At 35.5% G+C, this 26,911-nt stretch overlaps 1 protein-coding gene across 6 annotated transcripts in view; it reads right to left on the reverse strand.

Moving 5' to 3' along the window:
- Positions 1-26,911, reverse strand: part of STK33 (serine/threonine kinase 33) — a 147,203-nt gene that overhangs the window by 61,284 nt on the left and 59,008 nt on the right. For 2 of the 6 annotated variants that reach the window (XM_049098763.1, XM_025459390.2), the window contains 3 exons: positions 5,409-5,795; positions 4,006-4,119; positions 87-200 (listed from right to left, as the gene is read on the reverse strand). In XM_049098763.1, the coding sequence (XP_048954720.1) occupies positions 87-200; positions 4,006-4,119; positions 5,409-5,633 (453 nt within the window). In that variant the 5' untranslated portion in view covers positions 5,634-5,795. Of the gene's footprint in view, positions 1-86; positions 207-4,005; positions 4,120-5,408; positions 5,796-12,841; positions 12,942-26,911 lie in introns of those variants that run through there. The other 4 variants (XM_035704207.2, XM_049098762.1, XM_025459397.3 and 1 more) reach the window with 4 other exon arrangements.

The following is a 26,911-nucleotide window of genomic DNA, read 5'->3' on the forward strand; positions in this document are numbered from 1 at the left end:
CTTTGGGTCAGCTGTGTCAACTATACCACCCACCCCACCCTGCCCTGGCACTGTGTCCTCAGTGTCCTGCTGCTAATAATTCTTACCTTGTCTTTGTTCACTTTTTTAATTGCCCACTTAGTTTTTGTTTCCTTGTCTATAGCTTCAATGACCATTCCAAAGCTCCCCTGTCCCAATATTCTTCCAAAGGTATAGAATTCCTGGATAAAAAATAAGAGCTCCTTTGTCTCTTTCTGCCATTCATCAGGTGTTAAAAATGAACACATAATACTGACAGATATCTACCCAAGGGAAGAGAGTTTCTGCTCCAGGGTAAAATCAAATACAAGATACCACATATTTGCTTTAATATTAATAAACACATCTTAATTAACCAAAAATAAATTTTGACAAATTTCATTAAATGTCCTTTGGTGGAAAACCATAAAAATCCTAATGGAGAAATACGAAAAACCTCAAAAGTATAAAAATGAATTTCTTACAAACTATTATATTATGGAAACATCTTTGTAAGAAAAAGGAGGAATGGAATATTAATGTGTGTGTGTATAAAACACATACACTAGAGAAATTATCTCCAAATTCTGAGAGCTATACTATAAAATCAACACATATTAACCATTGAATACTGCTTTTCTGTTTGTCAAGTAATACTTTATCTTCATTATTTCTATCAAAAATTGCTTTTGTTGTTTTATTCCTTTTGTTTTGGAAAAAGCAATATATGACAGAAATTTTAATATAAGTCAGCACTGTGAAGAAAATAAAAACCATTCATAGTAACACTATCCGGACCAAGAATCCTTCTACTTATTATTTAACTTCTGATGGTAACTACACTTATCATCATGAGCACAGTGAAATGAGCAGAACGTTGAATCACCGAATTGTATGCCTGAAACTAATAAAATTGTATGTCAACTACAATTCAACTTTTTTTTAAAAAGCATAGTGCCTGACATAGTAAGCACTCAATAAAAGTTAGTATTATATGTAATATTATATGATATATAATATATATACATATATTTAAAAGAATGCACTGTTTTTGTGAACACCCAGCATCCTGGTTCACATTGTAAAATAACAAACAAGTAACTCATTTATATTTCCATTTCTTGTGAATTTGGTTGAGGGGGAAGTCAGTCTCCTTGATCTAAATCAGTATCAGGGCATTAAGAGTTTCTGGACATATCATGCCTGGGGATTAGAACATGACAAAACAGCTGAAGAAACGCCACTCAGTGAAGCCTCTGCTGGTTCAGCAGCCAGGTCCTTTTCTGGAGATGCTACTTTATCTCTCTGCAACCACTTTCACCTTTACCACACACCAGATAAATTAGCTGCTAGTCTTCACTTTCTGCTGCTTACATTCCTGTCTTACTTGTATAAGGAAAGATTCAATGCTCAACTAATTACTTACCTACTTCGTGAAGGGGTTCCCTGACTGACTGCACCATGGTGATTATTCCATTATTTTGACTTCCTTCAGCACATATGCACTGGTCCTTTCTTACTATTATTACTATTACTCTCTTTCTTACAAACACTTTGGTTCGTGTTTTTCTCCCAAAAAAGTCTAGAAACTTCTTAAGAAGCTGTTCCTTTTGATTCCTTTAAAAAGCCTACCCTGAAACTTTGTAGGTAAAATATTCATGCTTAGCACATAGGAGGAAAAGTGAAAGGAAGGAAGGACTGTTTAGCTTTAACATGTTAGACTTTGTTCAGATAGTTCTTTTGTGACACATATTTTAAACAAAAATGGGATAAAACACAATTCCTGTTTTCTCAGAATCTGTAATCTACTCAAGAGACAAGATTATCACTTAAATTGTAAAGTCTTAAATTAAAAAAGAAAAACAACAACAACAACAACAAAACAACATTGGGGCCAGAGACCAGAGCTAAAATACTGGGAGAATAAGGGAAAACATTATAAAAGAGGCAGCTTCTGAGATTGGCATGTGAGGGAACAAAGGCAAGTAATTGAGAACTTTTTTTCTATAATCCAAGCAAAGCAAGGAAGGCATTCCAAAGGAACAGTAGTGCAAATATGGAATGAATGAGTGAATTTGTTATGAATGAGTCAATCAATAAATCCAGTCAGCAAGCCAGCCAGTCAGAAACCTTCCACATATATACACCTGTAAGAGAAGTGACAGACAGCTATGTAGAGTTGAACTCTAGAGGAAAAGCTTTGGATTTATAGTCTCGAATGTCATGAATGGCAATTCCTAGACTCATACAGGGTATATTCTGCCCAAGGGATGGTCCCCAAAGCACTACTTTCAATGATTTGTAATTACTTTGGCTCTTCTTTCTTCCTACTGCCACTTAATAGTGAGAATCAGTCAGAAAACTAAGATGACTAAAATAAGACAAAACATTTTTTTATCATATTTATATGCAAGTCCCAACTACCTATTATGAAAATGAGTCAAATTTCAATTTAAATGGTCATTTATCCTTTTTGTTTTCCACAAACAAAATGATCTAAATTCTATAACCATTTCCCCAATTTTTCTTGCCCTTTAAAAACTGAACTTCCATTTGCTCTTTAAACATATAGAACTACAACCTGGACACAGTATTTTAATAATGTTTAAATGGGATTTTTTAAATGAGGAATCGATATAGAAGCAGCCCAACTGTCCAACTGGTTTCATAAACTAATCTTTTTCTTCAACTAACTGCTTTGACATCATTACATCTGTGAAAATAAGGAGAAAATGACTTCTTGTTGATAATAATTTTAAGAGGATGTTTTAAAAATGGTAATGTAGGTCTATTTTTATTGATATAGAAATCCATGATATAGTGTAGAGTGTGAAAAAGCACATATGATACGATCCCATTATGAAAATGTGTGCATGTGAGGGTGCCAATACTGGTATTTGGAGAGATGGTCATCTAAATATTAAGAGTAGTTATCTCCGGATAGTAGAATTTTGGATGAGTATAACTCTTTTTTTAAAATATACTCTTCTAAAGTGTTTAAAAACTTTAAAACGAACCTGTCCATTTAATGGGAGGAGAAAAACTTCAATTATACCAGTTAAGGTTATTTCTTAAAAATATGTATATATTTGAAATATTTCATAACTTAAAACAGGAAAAAACTGAAAATAAAAATAAAATAACACTTAATATATGCACAGAAAAAACTAAGATAATAAATGTTAACATTGGTTATATCTGGCTCATGATTTTTACTTTTTTTTCACTTTTCTATTTTTTCCTACTATTTTACAATGAATACATTTTGCTTTTATAAAAGCTCTTATGGCTAAATTTGAAACTCAGTAAATTTGTGGATTAAAAAAAATACAGGCCTTTTATTTAAAGCGGGAAAATTAAACTTTTCAAGTTAGAAGTACTCAGGAAGTTTTTCTGATTGCTTCAAGTAAAATGCCAAATACCTCCTGGAACAACATTTTTAAGTTATTTAACATCAATGCAATTTTCTTCTTGCAGTTGTTCTTATTGGTTCTGTTAATCTGATGTTAAAGGAACACATTTTAATTTCTAAAAGGGTAATAAGAATATCCAATCCATAATAATTAGAGTCCTTGGGAGAATCACAATGGTATCCATTCAATCACAAGCTAGAAAAAATGGAGGGGTCCACAAGGGAAATTCTGGCCTCACTACTAATCATCAAAGAAATGAACAGCCAAACCATCTCAAGTCATCTGGTCTCTCTGTCTTGAAGAGGTCTACATAAAGACTCCAAGATTGCTCTCAGCAACAGGCAACAGCTGAAGACCAAAATGTACTCATTTTAGCTAATAAAAATGCCCTCTGCTTTAATTAAAGGCTAGTTGGTCCTCTATAAACAGAAGAAATAATTAGTTTTCATATTCTTTTGTAAAGAGTTTGACATACTTGAAACGTAAATTTCCTCTTTTCTTTTTTTCCTTTCCTTAGAGACTAATTTTTAAATCATTTTTGCCATTAACTATTGACTTAGACATTCCTAGCAGTTTCATCTTGCTTTCTATATACCTGAATAGCAGCTCCATTGTCCATCCTAATGTGAGGAACTTTTCCTTCTGTATTGTTGCCCCGATTCCATTGTTGTTGAGATGTTTTTCTCTCCATATTTGAGGTTTTTGAGGGCTTACACCAAGAAGAATAAAAATATTAAGATATAATATGCTTTCAGTATAAATATAAAATGCTTGTATCTTGACAAAATAAGAACCCTAATTTAAATAATCACAAATCTTTAATGTGTGCTATGATATTTATCGTCTTTTTCAAATTCTAAGCCCTATATGATTCATTGGCTCATTATGCTAAGAGACCACATGAAGTCAGCCATTTAATCTAATCCCCTGAATCCAGGCAAGTCCATATGATAACCTGTGTCACAAATCTAACAGAACTTACCTGATGATTCTTTAAAATCACAAGAGAAGGAAACTTTAGAGCTTTCTCAATCACCCTTGTTTCAAAACATTAAAGTCACCTCCAGTAGGTTATATATAGAAAATTATTGACCAAACATTCACGAAACATCTTTTGAACGAAGGTTATATAGTAACAATACACTCAGCGATGCCTATATGGCAATGACTATACCATAACACAAATCAAAAATGACAGTTTAAGGAGAAAATCTGACAAAGGTGCAACTCTGAGGAGTGAGAACCTAACTTTTTTTAAACTTACCAAAGTTGTTCTGTATCAACTACAATCTTCCACACTGCTTCTTCTCTATAAAGGTAGAATACACCCAAAGCAGTCCAACCAGGTAGTCATTCATAGATTGTAATTAATGCAAATTGGTTTTACAAAGTATATTTGATATTCCATCTAGATAACCAGGAATTGTCTTAAATAATAATCACCCTATGTTTAACTACAACCATAAATCCCATTTTGCATCCATTGAAGAAAATGCCCCCAAATTCACATTTAATCCAACTTGAAAACTAATTCATTTCTGGATAAGCCATTAAAAAACAAAGAAGCTCGGGAACCCTGGGTGGCGCAGCGGTTTAGCGCCTGCCTTTGGAGACCCGGGATCGAGTCCCACATCGGGCTCCCGGTACATGGAGCCTGCTTCTCCCTCTGCCTGTGTCTCTGCCTCTCTCTCTCTCTGTGTGACTATCATGAATAAATAAAAATTTTTTTAAAAATTAAAAAAAAAAAAACGAAGCTGGAATAACATTCCAAATTATTAATGATCCTGGCAAATAACTAATTTGGCAGTGGATGGAAATACTATAAAAGAAATTATTAACCAATTCTGCTCACCTCTTATGTAAGAAAGAATGTCCCTTTAATAGTTAAGAAGCCAATTAATTAGCTGATGAGACCCCAAGGGATACAGCTGAAGCTAAGGATGGGATTAGGAAATGGAGTATCAATTTGTGTTGGGATAGAGAATCTTCAATATTTACCATATCTTTCCCAGAGGCCATATCTATGCTGGTTTGGTTTTCTTTTTTTCTCCCTGGTAAAACCATAAATTCTGAGCTGCCAATATTTGATGCTTGGGATATTTCCACCACAGAAATTGGAGAAAGCTTTGTTTTACAGGCACATACACAAAGTCCACCTTTCTTAGAAGCAGATGAACAGTTGGGGCACTGTGTGGATTTTCTGCCAAAGCCACTATTGGCCATTTGCTTTTGCAACAAAAGCAAGTTGAAAGAAAGGGGTTTCCACTCTTTGAGGAACAAAACCACACCAATAGGGATAAGGTCAGCTGATGGTGAAAACTGTAACTTCCTGTTGGTGAGGTCCTTAGAGTAATGATGCACTGCACTTACATTCACACATGAGAGCTGCAGAAAGAAAAGAAATCAAAATTTAGAAAGTTCTTTTTTATTCTACCCCCCTCCTATAAATCAGAGAAAAACAAGCAACAAGCACCAAAAGCATCCTGTCTATACAAGAAAAGTTACTATTTATGGCAAAATTAGGACATATTTCTAAAAACCAATGGATTGTCATCCTTCAAAATTTAATTCTTGAACTCCAGACATTTTATTTACCTAACAATTGAAAGAATCATCTCTGTTCAGAACCATAAAATTGCTGAAACGCACAGTCTAATAAGGAAATCAATTTGGTGGGCTGACATCAATTTTTTTTTAAATTCTAAGAGGATAGTATGAGTATTTTGTATAGATCCTTGGTAACTTCTATGAAACTTCTAATTATACAGATATATATGTAGAAAAGGTTTGTGTATGTATATGGACTCAGCCACAGAGTAAGACACATTTTTATTGAAGTATAATTGACATACAACATTGTATTAGTTTTAAATACATCACATAAGGGAATCCCTGGGTGGCTCAGTAGTTTAGCGCCTGCCTTCGGCCCAGGGCATGATCCTGGAGTTCGGAGTAGAGTCCCACATCAGGCTCCCTGCATGGAGCCTGCTTCTCTCTCAACCTGTGTCTCTGTCTCTCTCTCTCTCTCTCTCTCTGTCTTTCATGAATAAATAAAATCTTTTAAAAAAATAAATACATCACATAATGATTCACCATTTATATATATTACAAAATTATCATCATAAGTCTAGTTCACCTGTCACCATACAATGCTATTATAATACTATTAACTATATTTCTTTATCCTACACTTTTTATATCTCTGTGACTTATAACTGAAGTTTGTATTTTTTAATCTCTTTCACCTATTTCACCTATCCACCACCACCTCCCTTCTTGATGTGGTCTGTGGCAAAAAATAACAAATAAATAAATAAATAAATAAATAAATAAATAAATAAATAAATAAGGCTTAAAAATATTGGTGTAAAACATTTATTACTGTGGTTTCAAAATTTAAACCTCACTCTGATTATTATTAGAGTAAATTCATATTAACACCTTTGACAAAGGAGTAGATAATTTGATTTTTATAAAACTACTTATTCCTAAAATTTCAAAGTCAATATTAGAAGTATCTTCATTTTGGGGAACTATTGATTGCTATTTTTCCCTCAGCATAGAAACAGGTATGCCCAACATTCTGGCAAACTAGAGTTATTGGCAGCTATATGGTGGCAAGTTGGAAAGACATGAGCTGAGAAAGGAGAGAGAAATGTGTCCTGCAGTACATATAAGAGAATACCTTGACAAACTTATGGAAGTAACTAGGAGTACATTATGATGGTCTTTACTATAATATTTCAGATATTACATAAAAGTATATTATGCAGTCACAGACTGATAAGGCTAGGCACATATGGAACATACTTTTGCCTTTTGAATTGGAATAAATTTGACCAGAAGTGGAAGTTAGATATCTTTATGTCCTTAAAGAAATGTCTTTCTAGTTTTAGTTGTAGAAGACTAGTTTTCTAATCATAAACGAGTGCTACCTTTTATCAATTCTTAATCTATTGTGATTATCATATTTTCTCTTTTTTTAAAGATTTTATTTATTTATTCATGAGACAGACAGAGAGAGAGAGAGAGAGGCAGAGACACAGGCAGAAGGAGAAGCAGGCTCCATGCAGGGAGCCTGATGTGGGACTCGATCCCGGATCTCCAGGATCACGCCCTGGGCTGAAGGTGGCACTAAACTGCTGAGCCACCTGGGCTGCCCTATCATATTTTTTCTTATTGGATCTTTTGATACTTTGCATTGTTTAAAAAGGTTTCCCAATATTAAGGCATTCTTGCACTTACAGTATGAACCGTACATGATCATGATGGATGATTCTTTTAATGCTAGAAAATGGATACATTTGTATTTTGAGGTTTCAGTTATATTTCTAAGTTAAACTGGTCTGTAATTATCCTTTGTTAGGTTTTGATACAAGCTTCCGGCTGCTTTCATAAAACAAGTTGGATATCTTCCATCTTACAATGTTTGGTAACAATTTGCATAGCATAAAATCTACAGGAAAATCTTCAAGGCAATAGGACTTTAATAAATATATGACTAGTAGTTTATCTAATATTTATTCTTCCATTGTTCCTTACTTAACAGAATCCTAATTTTGACCAGGGCCACAATGTACTCATCAAAAATCCTCCATTTCCCAACCTCTTCTGTAGCTTAGAGATGGCCATGGGACTTATGACCATGAATCTTGTAGAGTGCAAGCAAAGCAGTACTTTAAAAAAATGTATATTCTTAAACCTTTATTAAAAAAACAAAAAAAGAATAAAAATATACATGAGCAGTCAAATCAAAAATGGAAAAGCATGATTAAAGAATAAAATTTAAGATGAATAGGACAAAGAACTGTACTTCTGTTGACTTTTGCCTATGGGGTCCCAAATACACGGACTCCTCACTGCCACTAAGATTTCACATCCTACATCATCTCTCTTGCTCTAGATATGCTAACATTCTTGCTATTCCTCAAATATGTCAACCATATTCCATTCTCATGGCTTTGGCTATTCTGTTTCCTTTGCCCAAAATGCTCTTCCTACAGACATCTGCATGACTTTCTCCCTCTCTTCTGGGTGGTTTCTGCTCATTTGAGTGAACTTTTCTAACCACCTCATCTGAAACTGCAGGCCCATTCACTCTGTCCTCTTACCTTGCTTCATTTTTATTCATAGTACTTATCATTTCATTCAAGAAGTTCTCTACCAGAGTTCTCTCCTACTTTTAGGGACCAGATGATTCCCATACAAACTATTTCAGAGTAATAAAAAGCCATCCAGTTCATTTTACTCAGCAAGAATAATCAAAACTTGACCAGGGCAGTGTTCTCAAGAAAGGGAAAGGCATTCTTACAAGCCAATCTTATTTGTGAATAAATGCAAAAATCCTAAATGCTATACTTATATTTATCCCAGGTAGTGTCGACAGCATATTCTAAGATTTTAGATAGAAAAAATGGGCAAGTCATCCCAATAAGTATGACCTTTCATCAAAGTTGTGTGAAAAAATTTTCCTGCTGTGATCAAAACTCGCAATAGCAAGCACTGGAAAAGATTTATAAAAAGTGCCTTCCAGACAGGTGGAGGGAAAAAGGAATTCAACTGAGGCCACTAAACACACACACACACACACACACACACCTCTTACAAATGTCAGATTCTGCTTTTCAAGTATAGGTAGCAAGACAAAGAAAATTCAGAATGTACCTACAAACACTTTGCAAAACAATTTAACTTTAGGCCTTAGAAGAAAACACTTTGCATTTCAAGTTAAATATAAAGCCTGTAACCATCAATGACTCAGAGCAGTCGAGTAGATCTGCAAATAACAGCCTTACTGTGTAGGAAAAATAATGTTTTCTCTCTGTGGGGGCAGAAAAGTCCCACACAAGATGTGTAAGGCATTATTTTATGCATGCATTAAGAATACTGATTTTATAGTACTTATAAGAAACTGAAAGAAGAGTTCATAATGTGAAGGTTTATTTCAAGTGTAGCTGAGTTCCTTCTTTATAAACAGTACTCCTAAAAGCATGCTTACCATATCATTCAAGTTTTACTATATGTCTATCTACAAACTTTCAACAGAATTGGTACATATTAAATTTCCCATTTTCAAGATGGTTTTTTTGGGGGATCCAAAAACAATTATCTTCTTTTTAACTCTGCTCAGAAAGCATTTCCTTAAATTTTCCATCAATTTCTCAAAATAAATCATATTTTCATCATATCACTGACACTGATGTAGACTTCTGAGTACTTTTTTGCTCCAGTTTCTGCTTTATCCATTACCTTAGATGTATTTAGGAGCTATACTCAGAATGCACAGAAGTTCCTATAACTCACTGAGTTTCTTTTCCACTCTCCAACCTACCAAATGCTACATCTGCCAAAGTAATGTTCTACTTTCTCACCACAGCGATTCTAAAACAATGGGTTGAATAGCTGCATGCAAAATTTCTTGACAAGAATTAGATTTCAAATTTAATTTCTTTTTGGCTGGCTGAATTCTAATCATTTTAGCTTAAAAACCAAAATAGAACAAATGTTTACTCACATTTATTTCTTTCTCATTTATGAATTGATCTGAAAGATTTGTTACAAAAATAAATCTACTATCTCACAGGCCAAATGATGTCATTCATATTTTAGAGGCATAAAATTAATCAAGCATTGCAAACCTATCTTTATGTAAACACAAAGATGAATAACTCTTTTTCTACAGAATCATGGAATTATGTTCAAACAGGACTTGAGGTATAAAGTGATGTATTAGAAAACCAAAGAAGCTTCTGCCAGTCGCCAAAGACTGGACAACACAGGCATTAGACATAACGTAAACAAATAAGTTCAAATTATGTCACTATTTAACTGAAGTATGAGCTGTCTTTTGACTAGAGGTTTTCGTTTTATTTTCAGAACTAAAACAAGTCAATGGAACAACTCTGATACAGAAAATCTCTGAGCTTTTATTTAAGCATAAAAAGGTCTCTTACATATTGGCCCTAGAAGATACACTCACGGCAATTTCCTCAAGAAAATGAACACAAGAATGGTTTTATGAGATATAACTAGCTACAATTTTCTTCCCCAAAAGCAATTTTTAGTTTTCTTTGCTAAGACTGTGTCTACAAGGAACCTAAACAGTCAGTCAATTCAGTCAAAAATGTGTTCTATTCAAGTGAAGAAAAAAAAAAACTGGATTGTCTGACATTATGCAGACCAAGCTGAATAACTGTATATTCACTTTCAACTACTTGTTTTCCCAACATGCTTACAGAGCCTAAAGAAGAGCCAAATGAGCTTCCTAGATCATAGTGTTATATTTTAAAGGAGACTAGCACTTGTTTACTATTCTAACCATTAAGGGCATGATTAGGGAAATGAGTCAATGTTGTCTTATAAGAGAATTTACAGTTGTTTAAAATTTACATCATTACAGAGATGTTTAAAAATGTTTAATAGTTGATGTGTGCTATTACATTTTTTCCTATTTTAATTTGCATAATATACCTCACTGATTGAGCCATAATCTGGAGGGACGGTCTTAAATGTGGTCTCACTGACAGTTTAAGATATGAACAGAGATTTCACTAAAAAAGTTTGGCTTAAAGAGACTGGAGAAAACCAAGAAACCTCTCCCTGATTTTTCTCCTGTTGTTATCCAGTGTCTTTTTTCCCTATACATTATAAGCAACCTCAAGTCAGGTACCTTTCTGCCAGCACGGACCCATCCTTGTACAAAATGAAAATTTCTGAGCATTCACTTTGTGGGAAAGAGCCAGAATCACAAATCACTTATGCAGAAAAATAGGCAGATGTATAGGAAGAGTCGTCAAAGTAAAGAGATGGGTCATATGAAAGAGAGATATCTCTAAAAGAAGGTGAGGGCTCTCTTCATAAATATGAAGAGGATTGACTACCCATAAGAAATAGGCTTCTGTGTGATTCAAAAAGGGAGTACACATCAATCTATTATAAAAGGGCTTCCTAACATTTAGAACTGTCAAAGATAAAAGGAAAGACTATCTCTCAGTCACTAGAAATGTCCAGGCAGAGACCAGAAGGTCAGTTGGCAGAAACCCATTTAAGGTCTTTAAGCATAGACTAGGATGCTTCAGGTTCCTTCTAGCCCTAAAACTCTACAAAGATGAATCGCTCCTAATGATCCACTGAGGTGAAGTAGACATTTAAAGGAATTGAGAGGCAGTTGACCTCACCTCCACTGTGGAGTTTCAATATTATAATGGGGATCTGGTTTTCCTACCTCACACCAGGACAAACTAGTTACAGCCTCAAAATTCACCTTAGCCAATCTGAATTTCACCTGTAACAAAGCATCATTGTTAGAATTTACCATGGGTGCAGGATGATAATGAAAAAGAAGGGTATAAGCTGGAAGGCTGGATGTGCTAAGGCGTAGTGGCTCTGGCTAAAAAAGAAAAAGCTAAATAAAGTATAGAAGAAAAGGCATTGTAAGAAAAAGGAAATAAGACTTCCTTCTCACTCAGGAAATCAGAGAATAACAGGTGAAGAGTGAGCAATTGGGCCCACATGTAGCTAAAGCAGTCAAAATATACAACACTGCCAATAGACTCCAGAAGAGAAGTAGAACCACACTGAGGATTGGGACATGAACACCCAGCTAGCTGTGCTCCATCCAGCATGCTTAAAAGAAAATAGTCTTCTGGTACTCAGGAATGTTTTCTTCCAGCTTTTCTGAGGTACAATTGACAAAACTGTAAGATATTTAAAGTGTACAATGTGATAATTTGATAGACCTATACATTATGAAAGGGTTCTCCCATCAAGTTAATTAACACATCCATCACCTCACATATTGGATACAGACTTTCACTGAGAAGATGAATAAGGTCTGAAAATCTAATGTATAACATGGTGACTAGAGTTGATAATGTTGTATTATATAATTGAAATTTCCTGAGAGTAGAGCTTTAAAAAAAAAGGTAAATATGTATTCAGCAGTCTTAATCCAATTAACAATGGAGCAATAAGATTAAGAATTTTTTAAAAGATTTTATTTATTTATTCATGAGAGACAGAGAGAGAGAGAGGCAGAGACACAGGCAGAGGGAGAAGCAGGCTCCATGCAGGGAGCCTGACGTGGGACTTGATCCCAGGTCTCCAGGACCACGCCCTGGGCTGAAGGTGGCGCTAAACCACTGAACTACCTGGGCTGCCCAAGATTAAGAGTTTGATGGTAAATGTGAAAGGTTTGCTAGCTTCATTTATCAAGCACTAATTAATAATTTTGCATTAATAGAATATATTAATATAAATAAAATTGTGTGGTTAGAGTGCCTTTCTTGTGTCAAATAGTTTCATAAGTATTAAAAAAGAGGAATTTTCCAAAGCCATCAATTTTCCATGAAACTATTCAGTTAGCTAAGAAAATGTATGATATAATGCTCCAACCCAGATGTTTCATACAATATTAGAAAAGATATTCTGACCCTCAAGATCACGTTCAAACACCGGAAGCACAATTTAGATGTATCCAGGAAATTTTCCTCCTGTGGCCAGATCTCTGCAAACTCAGCAACTCCAAACAGTCTACAACAAAACACCAACAGCAGATTCTATGATCCCTATTTTCAAGTTTCTGCAGAAATAATTTGATAACAGAAAACAACAACAAAGGCTACCTCTCTTAGGTGTGAACCCCTTCAGGGTAGGAACTACATTCTATTCACCTCATCATTTTGTGTCCGAATGAAGGTATTCATTAAAAAAGGATTATTGATTGATTTACTAATTGATGGAGACAACGTCTTAGAGCAAAGTCTTAAATGGAATATCCAATGTAGTTACCTAGTGTAAGAGAACCAGTGGCTTGTCATGTAAACAAAATTAGAAAAACTTGGTGGAAGTCTCCTGGCCAAAAAAATGCATTACAACCAAACCCTCACTCTACGTTGAAGCTCTCTTTCTGGAGAATGCCAAAACCCCCACAGCAGTCTGGACCCAATCCTCTATAAATTTCCACCTGTTTCTGAAAGGTTCCCCATCAGACAAGAAGTTATAACTGTACTCCCATATTTATGTTCTACTCAAGACTGTGGTTTTCAGGAGTCTGAAAGGATATAAGCACACAGTTTATTTGGGGGATGGACCATATTACCTAATTCAAAGGGTTTCTGGTGGCTAAGGCCAGTTCCCAACAACTATAAGCCTTGGTCATAATAAACCTTATTATTACTAAGATCCTCATATTCAACAAAAGATCATTCTATTTGGCAGATAGTATAAACAGCAATAACTGACTCATTCTTTCCTTTATATTAAAATACGTATGTCACAGTCAAACAAACAAATTATATGAAATATGTTAACCTTCTCAGGATCCCTAGCCAAATGACCTCAAGTAAGGATACTTATTTTTTGGAAGAATATCTTTTCTTCACTCCTAGTGATGAGCCACTTATCTGCAACACGCAAACCTCAGATTCATAACCAGACAAAAGCATTTAGAATATCATTATCTCAGGAATCAATGTGTCATGGCTATTAATTTCAGCAAGGTAGGAAAGGTTGGGGAAATAAGACCTAAAAGGTACTTAATTGCCAGGGTTCTGTAAGTCTGGCCAAAAGAGTGACCAGAGGTCAGTAAGCAAAGAGCACCAGAGTTCTAAGTAGGAGAACCGGCCAACTGAGAATCTAGTCATCTAATAGTCTATGTATGTATTCAGCAAACATTTTTTGAATATCTGTTACATAGTGCTGGAAATAAAGATATTATCAAGACCTAGACCTAACAATTATTATGATAAAGATAATGATAGATATGTACAAAGTACAAAAGTGATACAAAAGAGGGAATGAGGGGATCCCTGGGTGGCTCAGTGGCTTGGTGCCTGCCTTTGGCCCAGGGCACGATCCTGGAGTCCTGGGATCGAGTCCCGCCTTGGGCTCCTGGCATGGAGCCTGCTTCTCCCTCCTCCTGTGTCTCTGCCTCTCTCTCTCTCTATGTCTATCATAAATAATAAATAAATAAATAAATAAATAAATAAATAAATAAATAAATATTTTTAAAAAAATTAAAAAAAAAGAGGGAGTGATCAAGGAAGTAACATGTGGGAAACAAAAAAATTTAGAACGAGAGAGACCAGAATTCAAACTCTACTTTCTACCACTTACTCCTCAGTTCTTTCACATGTAAAGTGGAAAAAATAGTGGTTAGCTATCTTAAATGACTTTTGTGAGGAATAATTAGATAACACTTATAAAATGCTTAGTACTTTGCCTAGTAAGTATATCATATCAGAAATATCAGCAGTGGAGGGGACACATATATTTTCAGTGTATGCTGAAAATATAAACTATAAAGCTCCAAAGTATAAAGAATAGACTCCAGCCAGTATAATCAATCAAAATCTACTGCCATATGAACAAATTAGAATTTAGTGACAAATTCACTAGAGTCAATGTTGCAACGTAATGGCATAGTTCTAATTAGTTCCAAAGTAACAAAAGATACCAAAGAAAGTTTCCCACTATAAATCCCACATAAAATATTATTTATTTTATACACACATAAACCCACACACCCACATACACACACCCACATACATACACACACACACATACACCTCTACTCCTATCTTAACACTATTACAAACAAAGCTGTATCAGAACAAAAAAAAAAAAAAAAAGATAGCGGTATTCTACCATTCTACCAAATTTCTAAACAATTTATGAGCATTAAAATATCATAAGCTGGGCAGCCCCCAGTGGCTTAGCGGTTTAGCACCGCCTTTGGCCCGGGGCGTGATCCTGGAGACCCAGAATCGAGTCCCACGTCAGGCTCCCTGCATGGAGCCTGCTTCTCCCTCTGCCTGTGTCTCTGCCCCGCGCCCACATCTCTAATAAATAAATAAAATCTTTTAAAAAAATAAAAAATAAAATAAAATCTCATAAGTCTTATCAGAATGGTTCCATTTTACAGGTACAGAACAGTTCACATGAAATGTGTTTGCCCTTAGTAATGAAAAAGAACCCAAGCTTTACTGCTAGACCAATGTTCAAATTCCCCACCAGTGACTTAACCCATCTGGTCTCAGCTTCCTCTTATGCGAAGCATATACATAGATGATGTCTGTACACCCACAAGGCAGAACTGTTATAAGGATAGGATATAATGTATGTAAATACTGATACTTTGTAAGCTCTAAATAAATGGAAGTTTTTATTATTATTATGAAACTCTGTCAAAACCCAATGGATGGTAGCATCAGAAAATTATTTTATCTGTCAGTAACAATCTCTCAGTCTAATGCTCCAAATATTGTTCTACATGGGTTCCAAGATACAAACTGTCATCTAATTAGCTCATAGCTAGTTAGAATATAATTACAAGAGCTTGCTCTAGATGTGTGCAGCTGAGTTGTTGAGTGAGTGGCTTGCTGGAGTAGCCCATATGCAACTTGTTATATGTAAATTCTGAATGCTAGAGATGCTTGGGTGGCTCAGTGGTTGAGTGTCTGCCTCTGGCTCAGGGCATGATCCCAGGGCCTGGGATCGAGTCCCACATCGGGCTCCCCTCAAGGAGACTGCTTCTCCCACTGCCTATGTCTCTGCCTCTCTGTGTGTGTGTCTCTCATGGATAAATAAAATCTTTAAAAAAATTCTGAATGCTACAGGCACTCAAATATCACCTTTATAAGAATTTTATTTTTTAAATTCTAAACAATGCTGAATATCAAGAATGTTTTAGACCAGCAAAGTCCAAATACTCTCTCAAAGTATTACTAGTTTATAGATTATCTTAACAACTGATCAAAAAGGAATAATATGTAAATGGTTAGATTTTCAGAGAAAGGAGGTGTTTGTAGCCACAGATTTATTTACTTGGTGAGCTTTCAAAACCTTGCAATGGAACTGTAAAAACAATGTGATTAAAATCGATAGAGCACATCATTTGCTGATACTGTGTTGCCCAAGAAAAGGCAATAAGCCTTAGGCATGTTATTACTAGATTACACAATTTCACTGACAGGTTCAAGATTTTAAAAAGCAGCTGAGACCAGAGAGGATTTCTTTTTGGGGGAGAAGAAATTTTTCTCTTCAATAAAAAGAAATTTTTTATGATGAAGATTTAAAATGTCCTCTATAATACATATAAAAAGTAATACTAACATTAAATTTTTCTTTATTTCCTAAAATAAAGCTACTTTTTGTTTAACAATACTATATCCAACCACATATCAATTTAACAAATACTAGAAATAATTCAGGAAACAGTGATTGTAAGATTATTATTTTTGCAAAGTCCATATAAAAGAATATGAAAGCCCAAAAATATGAGCTTCCAACCTCTTCTGCAAAAATGAGCAATGATTTTCTTTTCATGTCTTAGTAAAGAAATGATAAACTTTTAAACAGATCTTCAAGTTCAAAGAATGCTGTATTTCACAGTATGCTTTTTAGTCAGATAGCAAACTTAGTCATGTAGATATAAATTCTTTTGACAAAAAGTGACCAAAATCAGCAAGTCCTTTTACCCTAGTGAGATCTTCTACTACACTACAAACAGAAAATGCAAAAGTTTTGAATTGCTTTGTAGTGCAAATTCCACAGTAGAAATATCCTTATGTAGCTAGGTAGCTAAGGAAAGCTGATAGAATCAACCATATAGCTTTATGCTTAGGATAGAAAAAAAAATGTTGACTAGAAGAAGTAAGATATTTTAATCATGAATCCCAGTAGGAAATAAGAAGTTAGGCTCATAGAAGAAATAAATGGACCCAGGCACTAGGTCTACATTTACTAGCTTTTACCAAATGAACAGTAAAGTCTGTTTAGGGGAGTTTAGATCTTTAGACCTACATCAGATGTAGGTCATTAAAAAAAACCTACAAAACACCATATACTTTCTTGTAATTAATGTACATACATACTTACATAAATACATAATAGCTTTATGTTCTAAAGGGATAACTACTGAAATAGATAATTTAATTAACTGAATAATACAAAATTTTCCCCAGTTCTTTCCTCTCCCTCCATATTCAACAATGACAAGTCCATTCTACTTCCAAAATAATTCTCAAATCCATCCAATTTTCTCCATTCCAAATGCCCACATCAATATTATCTCTTACCTGGATTAATACAAGAGCTTGCTCACTAGTCACCCTGATTCCAAGTCAGCCATCTCAACCAAAGCATTCCCCCCACTATAACCAGGGTGCTCTTTCTCATATGTAAATCTGTTCATGTTTCTTCCAACAAAAATCACTTCAGTGGTTCCCAACAGCACAGAGTCCTTAACATGACAAACAAGCCTGGGTGATGTGGCCCTGGTGTACATTTTCAGTCTTATCTTACACTACTTCCTCAACATAAAGTTTTCCAACCTACAGAATTTCTTTCATTTCCTACAATCCTATGCCTTCTTTACATCCTCCTTCATGCACTCTCAGCCAGGAACTCTCTTTCCCATTCTTCCCTTCATCATTATAATTCCTACTCTTCCTGCAGATCTCAATTCAGACATCATCTCCTCTCAAATTTTCTTGATATTTTGAGTCAAGTTCACTTGAGTGTCTGCCAATCTCCTTAGTGTACTATACTTGCTCTATCACACTCTGAATTGTACATGGTCATTTATTTATCTGTATCCCTCACTATACCCAAGTTCCCTGAATGCAGGGATGAAATCTATATTCCTAGCTATTGCTTACCTGCAAGGGAATGACAAAAGGAAATGAGCTTTTTAGAAAGCATATTCTTCCTGTAGTATAGAAAAATGTATAAAAGGCAAGACAAGACTAGAGATGGAAACACAAGAAAGTATTATAATAGTTTAGGCAAGGATATAAATGTGGGGCTTTTTTAAGATTTATTATTCATGAGAGACAGAGAAAGAAGCAGAGACATAGGCAGAGGGAGAAGCAGGCTCCTCACAGGGAGCCTGATGTGGGCCTCGATCCTGGGACCCCAGAATCACCCTGAGACGAAGGCAGACACTCGAGGCATCCCTAAGTGTGGTCTTAATTAGAAAAGCAGCATAAGGAATGGGGGAAATAGCCAGATTCTGGAGATATTTAGGAAATGGAGTGACAGAAATTGGTAAATGATTAGCTATGACCATAGTGAGAGAAAGAGAAAAGATGGGGCACCTGGGTGGCTTAGTCATTTAAGCATCCAACTCTTGATTTTGCCTCAGGTCATGATCTCAGAGTCGAGACTGAGCCCTGCATTGGCATCTGCACTCACCGGTGAGTCTGCTTGAAAATTCTCTCTTCCTCTGTCCCTTCTCCCCACTGGTGCTCTCTCTCTATCTCTCTCTGTCTCTCTGTCTCTCTCTCTTTCTCTAAAATAAATAAATCTTCAAAAGTAAAGAAAGAAGTCAAGAATACCTTGAATACTGATGTGGATGATGATCAAATTATTGAGATAGTAAAGAGAGGAAAAAGAATAGATTTGGAGTAAGATGGTAAGTTTGGTTTGGGATATGCTAAATTAGTTTTGCCTTTAGGACACTGAAAGGGAGATGCTGAGGAGGTAGTGGATATATATAAGTCCAGAAATAAAGAGAAACCTAGGTTAGAAACTTGGATTTAAGACTTACATCATAGAAGAGGAAACTGAAATCATGAAATCATGGGTGTAGGTGAGATCACCCAAGAAGGATGTGTGGAATGAAAACACAGGAGAACCAAGGACAGAAAACAGCAGGAAGAGGGGCTGGGAAGATGGTAGAGGAGGACCCTAAGCTCACCTCATACCCCACATGCAACTAGATAACACTCACAGCAGTGTAACTAACCCAGAAAATGACCCAAAGACTGGCAGAACAAACTCTTAGAGAAAAGAGGGTAGGAGACATGGGGGGAGGAGAGCTAAATAAACATAGGACTATGGCTGCTCACAGGAGGGAGGGAGCCAAGGGTGTGAAGAAGGGAAAGAAAAAGACTCTTACAACAGGGAGCTCAGACACGGAAGATGAATCCTCAAAACATTTGGCTTTGAAAGCAACAGAGGCCAAATTTCACGAGTTCTTACAAGTAGCAGGACTTAAAGCCTGGAATTTTAAAAATCGGCAAAGTTGGTTCTGGGAGAGCCAGAAGGTGACAGGTAGCTGAGTCTCCACCCTTAAAAAGACAGCATGACAAACAGCCTATGGAGATACAATATAGAAGCCGCAGTTTGAAAACTGGCTGGGGGGCAGCCTGGGTGGCTCAGCAATTTAGCGCCGCCTTCAGCCCAGGGTGTGATCCTGGAGACCCGGGATTGAGTCCCACATCAGGCTCCCTGCATGGAGCTTGCTTCTCCCTCTGCCTGTATCCCTGCCTCTCTCAATCTCTCTCTGTGTCTCTCATGAATAAATAAATAAATAAAATATTTTTTTTAAAAAAAGAAGAAAATTGGCTGGGGCATACAGGAGGGACCGTTATTTACTCAGCTTAGAGCATGCCCTGAAAGGGCAGTTTTTGCAGGGAGATCCCTCTAGGAACAAAGAGGCTGGCAGGTGTTATCTCCCTCCCCTACCCACCCCAACACAAACACACAGCCATCTACAGGAAGCAGTGGGGCATAGAACTCACGACCTAACCTGCTTACACCAAGATCTGCCTTTTCCAGTCACTTTTGCCTCAGTCCTGGTGCTGTGGGTCCCCTCCCCGAGAAGCAAAACTTGCCAATACCACATCTCCCAACCCACACACCTTAGGGGCTTCAGTCCCGGTGAGGACAGTGGCCCTGCAGAAGATGGAGGCAAATCTTGTTAAAACGGTGCATCCTACCCCAGCTGAGGACCAAAAACTGCCCAGAACAGGCAAACAGAGCCACTGCAAATGATTGGCCTAAAGGAAAGTAGCCAGTACCCAACAGCTGGGTGCACACAACACACATGGGAGACATTCCTGAAGTGCCAGGTTCTGATAAGCAAGGAACATGGAGCTGTAGGGCCCTATAAGACCTCTTCTTCATAAGGCATTATCTTCAAGAGCAGGAGAGGCAGGTGACTTTCCTAACACAGAGAAACAGACACAGAGTTAGACAAAGTGAGGAAACAGAGGGATATTTTCCAAATGAAAGAATAGGACATAACCACAGTAAAATGGATAAAGATAATATGCCTGTAGAGAATTTAAAGTAATGATCATAAAGATACTCACTGGACTTGAAAAGAGTGGAAGACATCAGTGAGACCCTTAACAAAGAGGTAAAAAAAGAACCAATCAGAAATGAAGAACACAAGAAATGAAATTTAAAACATACTAGATGGGGAAAAAATACACTAGATTGTATAAAAATCAGGCTAGAGAAAGCAGAAGAACAAAATTAGTGACCTGAAGGATACAGTAATGGAAAGTAATCAAGCTGAGCAGATGAGAAAAAAAAAATTACACAAAATGAAAAGAGACTTAGGAAACTCAGTAATTCCATCAAGGCTAATAACATTGCATTATAGGTAGCCCAGAATAAGAGAAAAAAGGGCAGAAAATTCATGTGAAGATGTAATAGCTGAAAACTTCCCTCATCAGGGGGAAGGAAACAGTTATCTAGATCCTGAGAGCACAGAGATAACCCCCCCTTTCAAATCAATCCAAGGAGGTCTACACCAAGACATATAGTAATTAAGATGCCAAAAGTAATGATAAAGAAGGAAATTTTAATGCATCAAGAAAAAAGACAGTTATATTCAGGGAACCCAATAAGGCTTCAGCAGATTTTATCAGCAGAAATGTTGCAAGCCACAAGAAAGTGGCATGATTTATTCAAAGTGCCGCAAGGAAAAAATCTGCAGTCAAGAATACTCTACTCAGCAAGGCTATTCTTCAGAATAGAAAGAGAGATAAAGAGTTTACAAGACAAACAAAAGCTAAAGCAGTTAATGACCACTAAACAAGCCCTACTAGAAATGTTAAAGGTGACTCTCTGAGTGGAAAGGAAAGACTATAAGTAAGAGAAGAAAAGTAGGAAGCATAAAAGCAGTAAAAATAAGCATATCTGTAAAAATCAGTCAAGGCATTCACAAAATAAAAGGATGCAAAGTTTGACACCATATACCTAAAATATGGGGGTGGGGAGAGAGGACTAAGAACAGGTTGACACTTAAGCAACCATCAACTTAATATAGACTTCTATATGCAGAAGATGTTATATTATAAACCTAATGGTAACCACAAAACAAAAAACAAAAATTGATATGTTAAAAATAAAGAGAAAGGAATCCAAGTATATCATTAAAGAAAGCCAGCAAACCATGAGAGAACAGAGCAAGAGAAGAAAGGATCAGAGAAGAACTATAAAAACAACCACAAAACAAGTAACAAAATGGCTTTAAATATATACCTATCAATAATTCCTTTGAATATATATGGGCTAAACATTCCAATCAAAAGACATAAGGTGACAAAATGGATTAAAAGAACAAGACCTACTGGGATGCCTGGGTGGCTCAGTCAGTTAAGCACCAACTCCTGATTTCAGCTCAGGTCATGACCTCAGGGTCACGAGATTGAACCCCGTACTGAGCTCCATGTTCAGCATGGAGTCTACTTGTCCCTCTCCCTCTGCTCCTCTTCTTGCTCTCTCTCTTTCTCTATCTCCCTCAAATAAATAAATAAATAAACAAACTCTTAAAAAGAAAAAAAACACACAAGACCTATCTATGTGTTATCTACAAGAGACTCATTTCAGACCAAAAGACACATGCAGATTGAAAGTAATGGAATGGAGAAACATTTATCATGCAAATAGCTGTCAAAAGAAAGCCAGCATAGAAATATTTATACCGAACAAAATAGACTTTAAAACAAAGACCATAACAAAAGACAAAGAAGGAGCACCCAAATATATAAACCAGTTAATACAAACATAAAGGAACTAATCAACAGTAATACAATAAGAATAGGGGACTTTAACACTCCCACTTACATCAATGAACAAATCAAATAGAAAATCAACAAGGAAACAATGGCTTTGAATGACATACTGGACCAGATCTAGTCAGAACATTCCATCCTAAAACAGCAGAATACACATTTTTTTCTTTTTTTTTTTTACACATTTTTTCAAGTGCACATGGAAAATTCTTCAGAATAGATCACATATTAAGCCACAAGTCTCAACAAATTAAAAAAAACCAAAGTCATAACATGTATCTCTTCTGACCACAATACTATGAAACTAGAATCAACCACAAGAAAAAAATGTGGTGAAAGCACAAATACATGGAAGTTAAATAACATGCTACAAAACAATTAATGGGTCAACCAAGAAAACAAATAAATAAAAAAAATTACATGGAGACAAATGAAAATGAAAACACAATGGTTCATTATCTTTGGGATGTAGCAAAATCAGTTCTAAGAGGGAGGTTTATAGCAATACAGACCTACCTCAAAAAGCAAGAAAAATCACAAATAACCTAATCTTACACCTAAAAAAGTTAGAAAAAGAACAAACAAAACCCAAAACCAGCAGAAGGAAGGAAATAATAAAGATTAGAGCAGAAATAAATTACATAGAAACTAGAAGAAAAATGGAACAGATCAATGAAACCAGGAGCTGGTTCTTTCAAAATATCAACAACCTCTAGCCAAACTCTTTAAAAACACTTGGAGGTGGGGGGTGCTCAAACAAAATTAGAAAAGAAAGTGGTGAAATAACAATTGACACCACAGAAATAGAGCTTGTAAGAGAATACTATGAAAAATTATATGCCAACAAAGTGGACAACCTAGAAGAAATGGATATATTCCTAGAAACACAAAACCTACCAAAACTTAAGCAGGAACAAATAGAAAATTTGAACAGACTGATCACCAGCAACAAGATTGAATCAGTAATCAAAAGAATCCCAACAAACAAGTTCAGGACCAGACAGTTTTACAAGTGATTCTGCCTATTATTCTTAAACTTTTCCAAAAAAGTAGAACAGGAAGGAAAACTTCCAAATTCATTCTGTAAGGTCAGCATTACCTTGATAACAAAAGCAGATAAAGACACTAAAAAAGAGAAAAGGCCAATATCTCTGGTGAACATAGATGCAAAAATCCTCAACAAAGTATTAGCAAACTGAATGCAATAATACATTTAAAAATCATTAACTACAATCAAGTGGGACTTATTCCCAGGATGCAAGGGTAGTTCAGTATTTGCAAATCAATCAATGTAATATATCACAACAATAAGATAAATGATAAAAACCAAATGATTATTTCAATAGATGCACAAAAAGCAACTGACAAAATACAACATCCATTCATGATTTAAAAAAAAAAAAACCTTCAACAAAGTAGGTTTAGAGGGAATATACTTCAACATAATCAAGGCCTTATAGGAAAAACGCACAGCTAACATCATACTCAATGAGGAAAAACTGAGAACTTTTCCCCTAAGATCAGAAAAGAGAAAAGATGTCCACTGTCACCACTTTTATTCAATGCAGTACTAGAAGTCCTAGCCAAAGCAATCAGGTAACAAAAAGAAATAAAAGACATCCAAATTGATAAGGAAGAAATAAAACTTTCAGATGCAGATGACAGGATACTCTATATAGAAAACCATAAAGACTCCTCCAAAAAACTACTAGAGCTGATAAATAAATTCAGTAAGGTCACAGGATACAAAATCAACGTATAGAAATCCACTGCATTTCTACACACTAGAAATGAAGCATCAGAAAGAGAAATTGAGAAAACAATCCCATTTACAACTGCACTATAAATAATACCTAACCAAAAAAGGTAAAAAACATGTACTCGGAAAACTATAAAATTGGTGAAAGAAATCAAAGACAATACAAACAGAAAGACATTCCATGCTCATGAATTGGAAGAACAAATACTGTTAAAATGTTTATACTATCTAAAGCAAACTACAGATTTAATGCAATCTCTATCAAAATACCAACAGCCTTTTCCACAGAACTAGAAAAAACAATCCTAAAATTTGTATGGAACCACAAAAGATCTCAAATAGCTAAAGCAACCCTGAAAATGAAAAACAAAACTAGATGTAACACAACTCCAAACTTCAAGTTACATTGCAAAGGCATAATAATCAAAACAGTCTGATACTAGCACAAAATAGACATACAGATCAATGGAATAGAATAGAAAGCCCAGAAATAAATGCACAATTATATGGTAAATTAATCTCCCACAAGAGGCCAGAATATGCAATGGGAAAGTCTTTTCAACTAATGGTATTGGGAAAAATGGATAGCTACATACAAAAGAATAAAACTGGACCACTTTCTTATACCATACACAAAAATAAAATCAAGGTGGATTAAGGACCTAAATGTGAGACCTGAAATCATAAAATTCCTACAAGAAAACAGAAATAGCAATTTCTCCTATTGTCCATAACAACATCTTTCTAGATACATCCCCTAAGGTAAGGGAAACAAAAGCAAAAATGAACTATTGGGACTACATCAAAATAAAAAGCTTCTACACAGCAAAGAAAACAATCACAAAACTAAAGGCAACCTACTGATATTGTAAATGACCTATCCAATAAAGGGTTAGTATCCAAAATATATAGAGGACTTATAAAACTCAACACCCAAAAATCAAAGAATCCAATTTAAAAATGGACAGAAGACTTGAATGGACATTTTTTCAAAGACATACAGATGGCAAATAGACACATGAAAAGATGCTCAATTTCACTTATCATCAAGGACATGCAAATCAAAATTAAAATGAGATACCACTTCATACCAGTCAGAATGACTAAAATCAAGAAAACAGGTGTTGGCAAGGATATGGAGAAAAGGGAACCCTTCTACACTATTGGTTAGAATGCAAACTGGTGCAGCCACTCTGGAAAACAGTATGGAGGTTGCTCAAAAAGTTAAATATGGAACTATCCTATGATCCAATGCGCTACTAGGTATTTACCCAAAGAATACAAAAATACTAATTCAAAGGGATACATGCACCCTGATATTTATAGCAGCATTATCAACAATAGCCAAATTATGGAAACAGCCAAGTATTCATCAATTAATGAATGGATAAAGAAGATGTGGGTGTGTGTGTGTGTGTGTGTAATGGAATATTACTCAACCATAAAAAGAACGAAACCGGGATCCCTGGGTGGCGTAGCGGTTTGGCGCCTGCCTTTGGCCCAGGGCGCGATCCTGGAGACCCGGGATCGAATCCCACATCAGGCTCCCGGTGCATGGAGCCTGCTTCTCCCTCTGCCTGTGTCTCTGCCTCTCTCTCTCTCTCTCTCTCTCTCTCTCTGTGACTATCATAAATAAATAAAAATTAAAAAAAAAAAAAAGAACAAAACCTTGTCATTTGCAACAACATGGATGGAGCTAGAGAGTATTATGCTAAGTGAAAAAAGTCAGAGAAAGACAAAGACCGTATGATTTTACTCATATGTGGACTTTAAGAAAAAAAACAGGAGTGACTGGTTGGCTCAGTTGGTACACATGCAACTCTTGATCTCAAGGTTGTGAGTTTTTACACCCCCATTGCGTGTAAAGATTACTTTAAAAAAATAAATAAAATCTAAGGAACAAAATAAATGAGCAAAGGGAAAGAAAGAAAGAGAGGCAAACCAAAAAAACAGACTCTTAACTATCAAGAAAAAGTTGATGGCTACCAGAATGGAGGGAAGTGGGAGGATAGGTTAAATAGGCAATGATTATTGAGGATGATCGGCATCAGGTGATGTATGGAAGTGTTGAATCACTATATTGTATACCTGAAATGAATATTACACTGTTTTTTAACTAACCATATATAATAGGATATTATTTAGCCATAAAAAAAGAATGAAAGCTTGCCATTTGCAACAATATGGATAGATCTGGAAAGTATAATGCTAAGCAAAAAAGCCAGTAAGAGAAAGACAAATACCATATGATTTCACTCAAATGTGGAATTTAAGAAACAAAAACAAATTAACAAAAGGGTAAAAAAGGAGGCAAAGCAAAACAAGGCTCTTAACTATAAAGAACAAACAGATGGTTACTAGAGGGGATGCTGTTGGGGGATGGGTGATATAGGTGAAAAAAATAAGAGTACACTTGTCTTGATGAGCATTGAGTAATACATGGAATTACTGAATCACTATATTGTACATCCAAAACTAATATAACTTTGTATATTGACTACACTGGAATTAAAATTTTAAAAAGAGCCAAGGAGAGAACATTCAGGAACATCAACTTCTAAAGGATAATCAGGGGAAGACAGTACACTAAACAATGGAAAAGAGTGTCCACAGAGGCAGCAAGGAGGGTATTTAATGAAGGAAAGACTGGTCAAAAGTCAAATGGCTCAAGATTTTCAAGAGAGAATGAGGGCTGAAAAAATTATATTTAAAATGTAATGTATGGGGGTATTGTTGGCAAAATGGCAGATTAGGGGCTCCCAAATTTGTTCTTGCATAAAAACAATGAGAAAGCTGACCAAAATTATTAGAATAAACTTTTTCAGCGATATGGAAATTAACCAAAGGCTTCCAACAACACAGGAAACATTTACTTTTAAATAAATAAACAGTTTTATATAAGCAAGAACAGGAAGCTTTGTCATATTTTA

This window comes from Canis lupus, chromosome 21 (assembly GCF_003254725.2).
Source record: "Canis lupus dingo isolate Sandy chromosome 21, ASM325472v2, whole genome shotgun sequence".
In the NCBI taxonomy this organism is placed as follows: domain Eukaryota; kingdom Metazoa; phylum Chordata; class Mammalia; order Carnivora; family Canidae; genus Canis; species Canis lupus.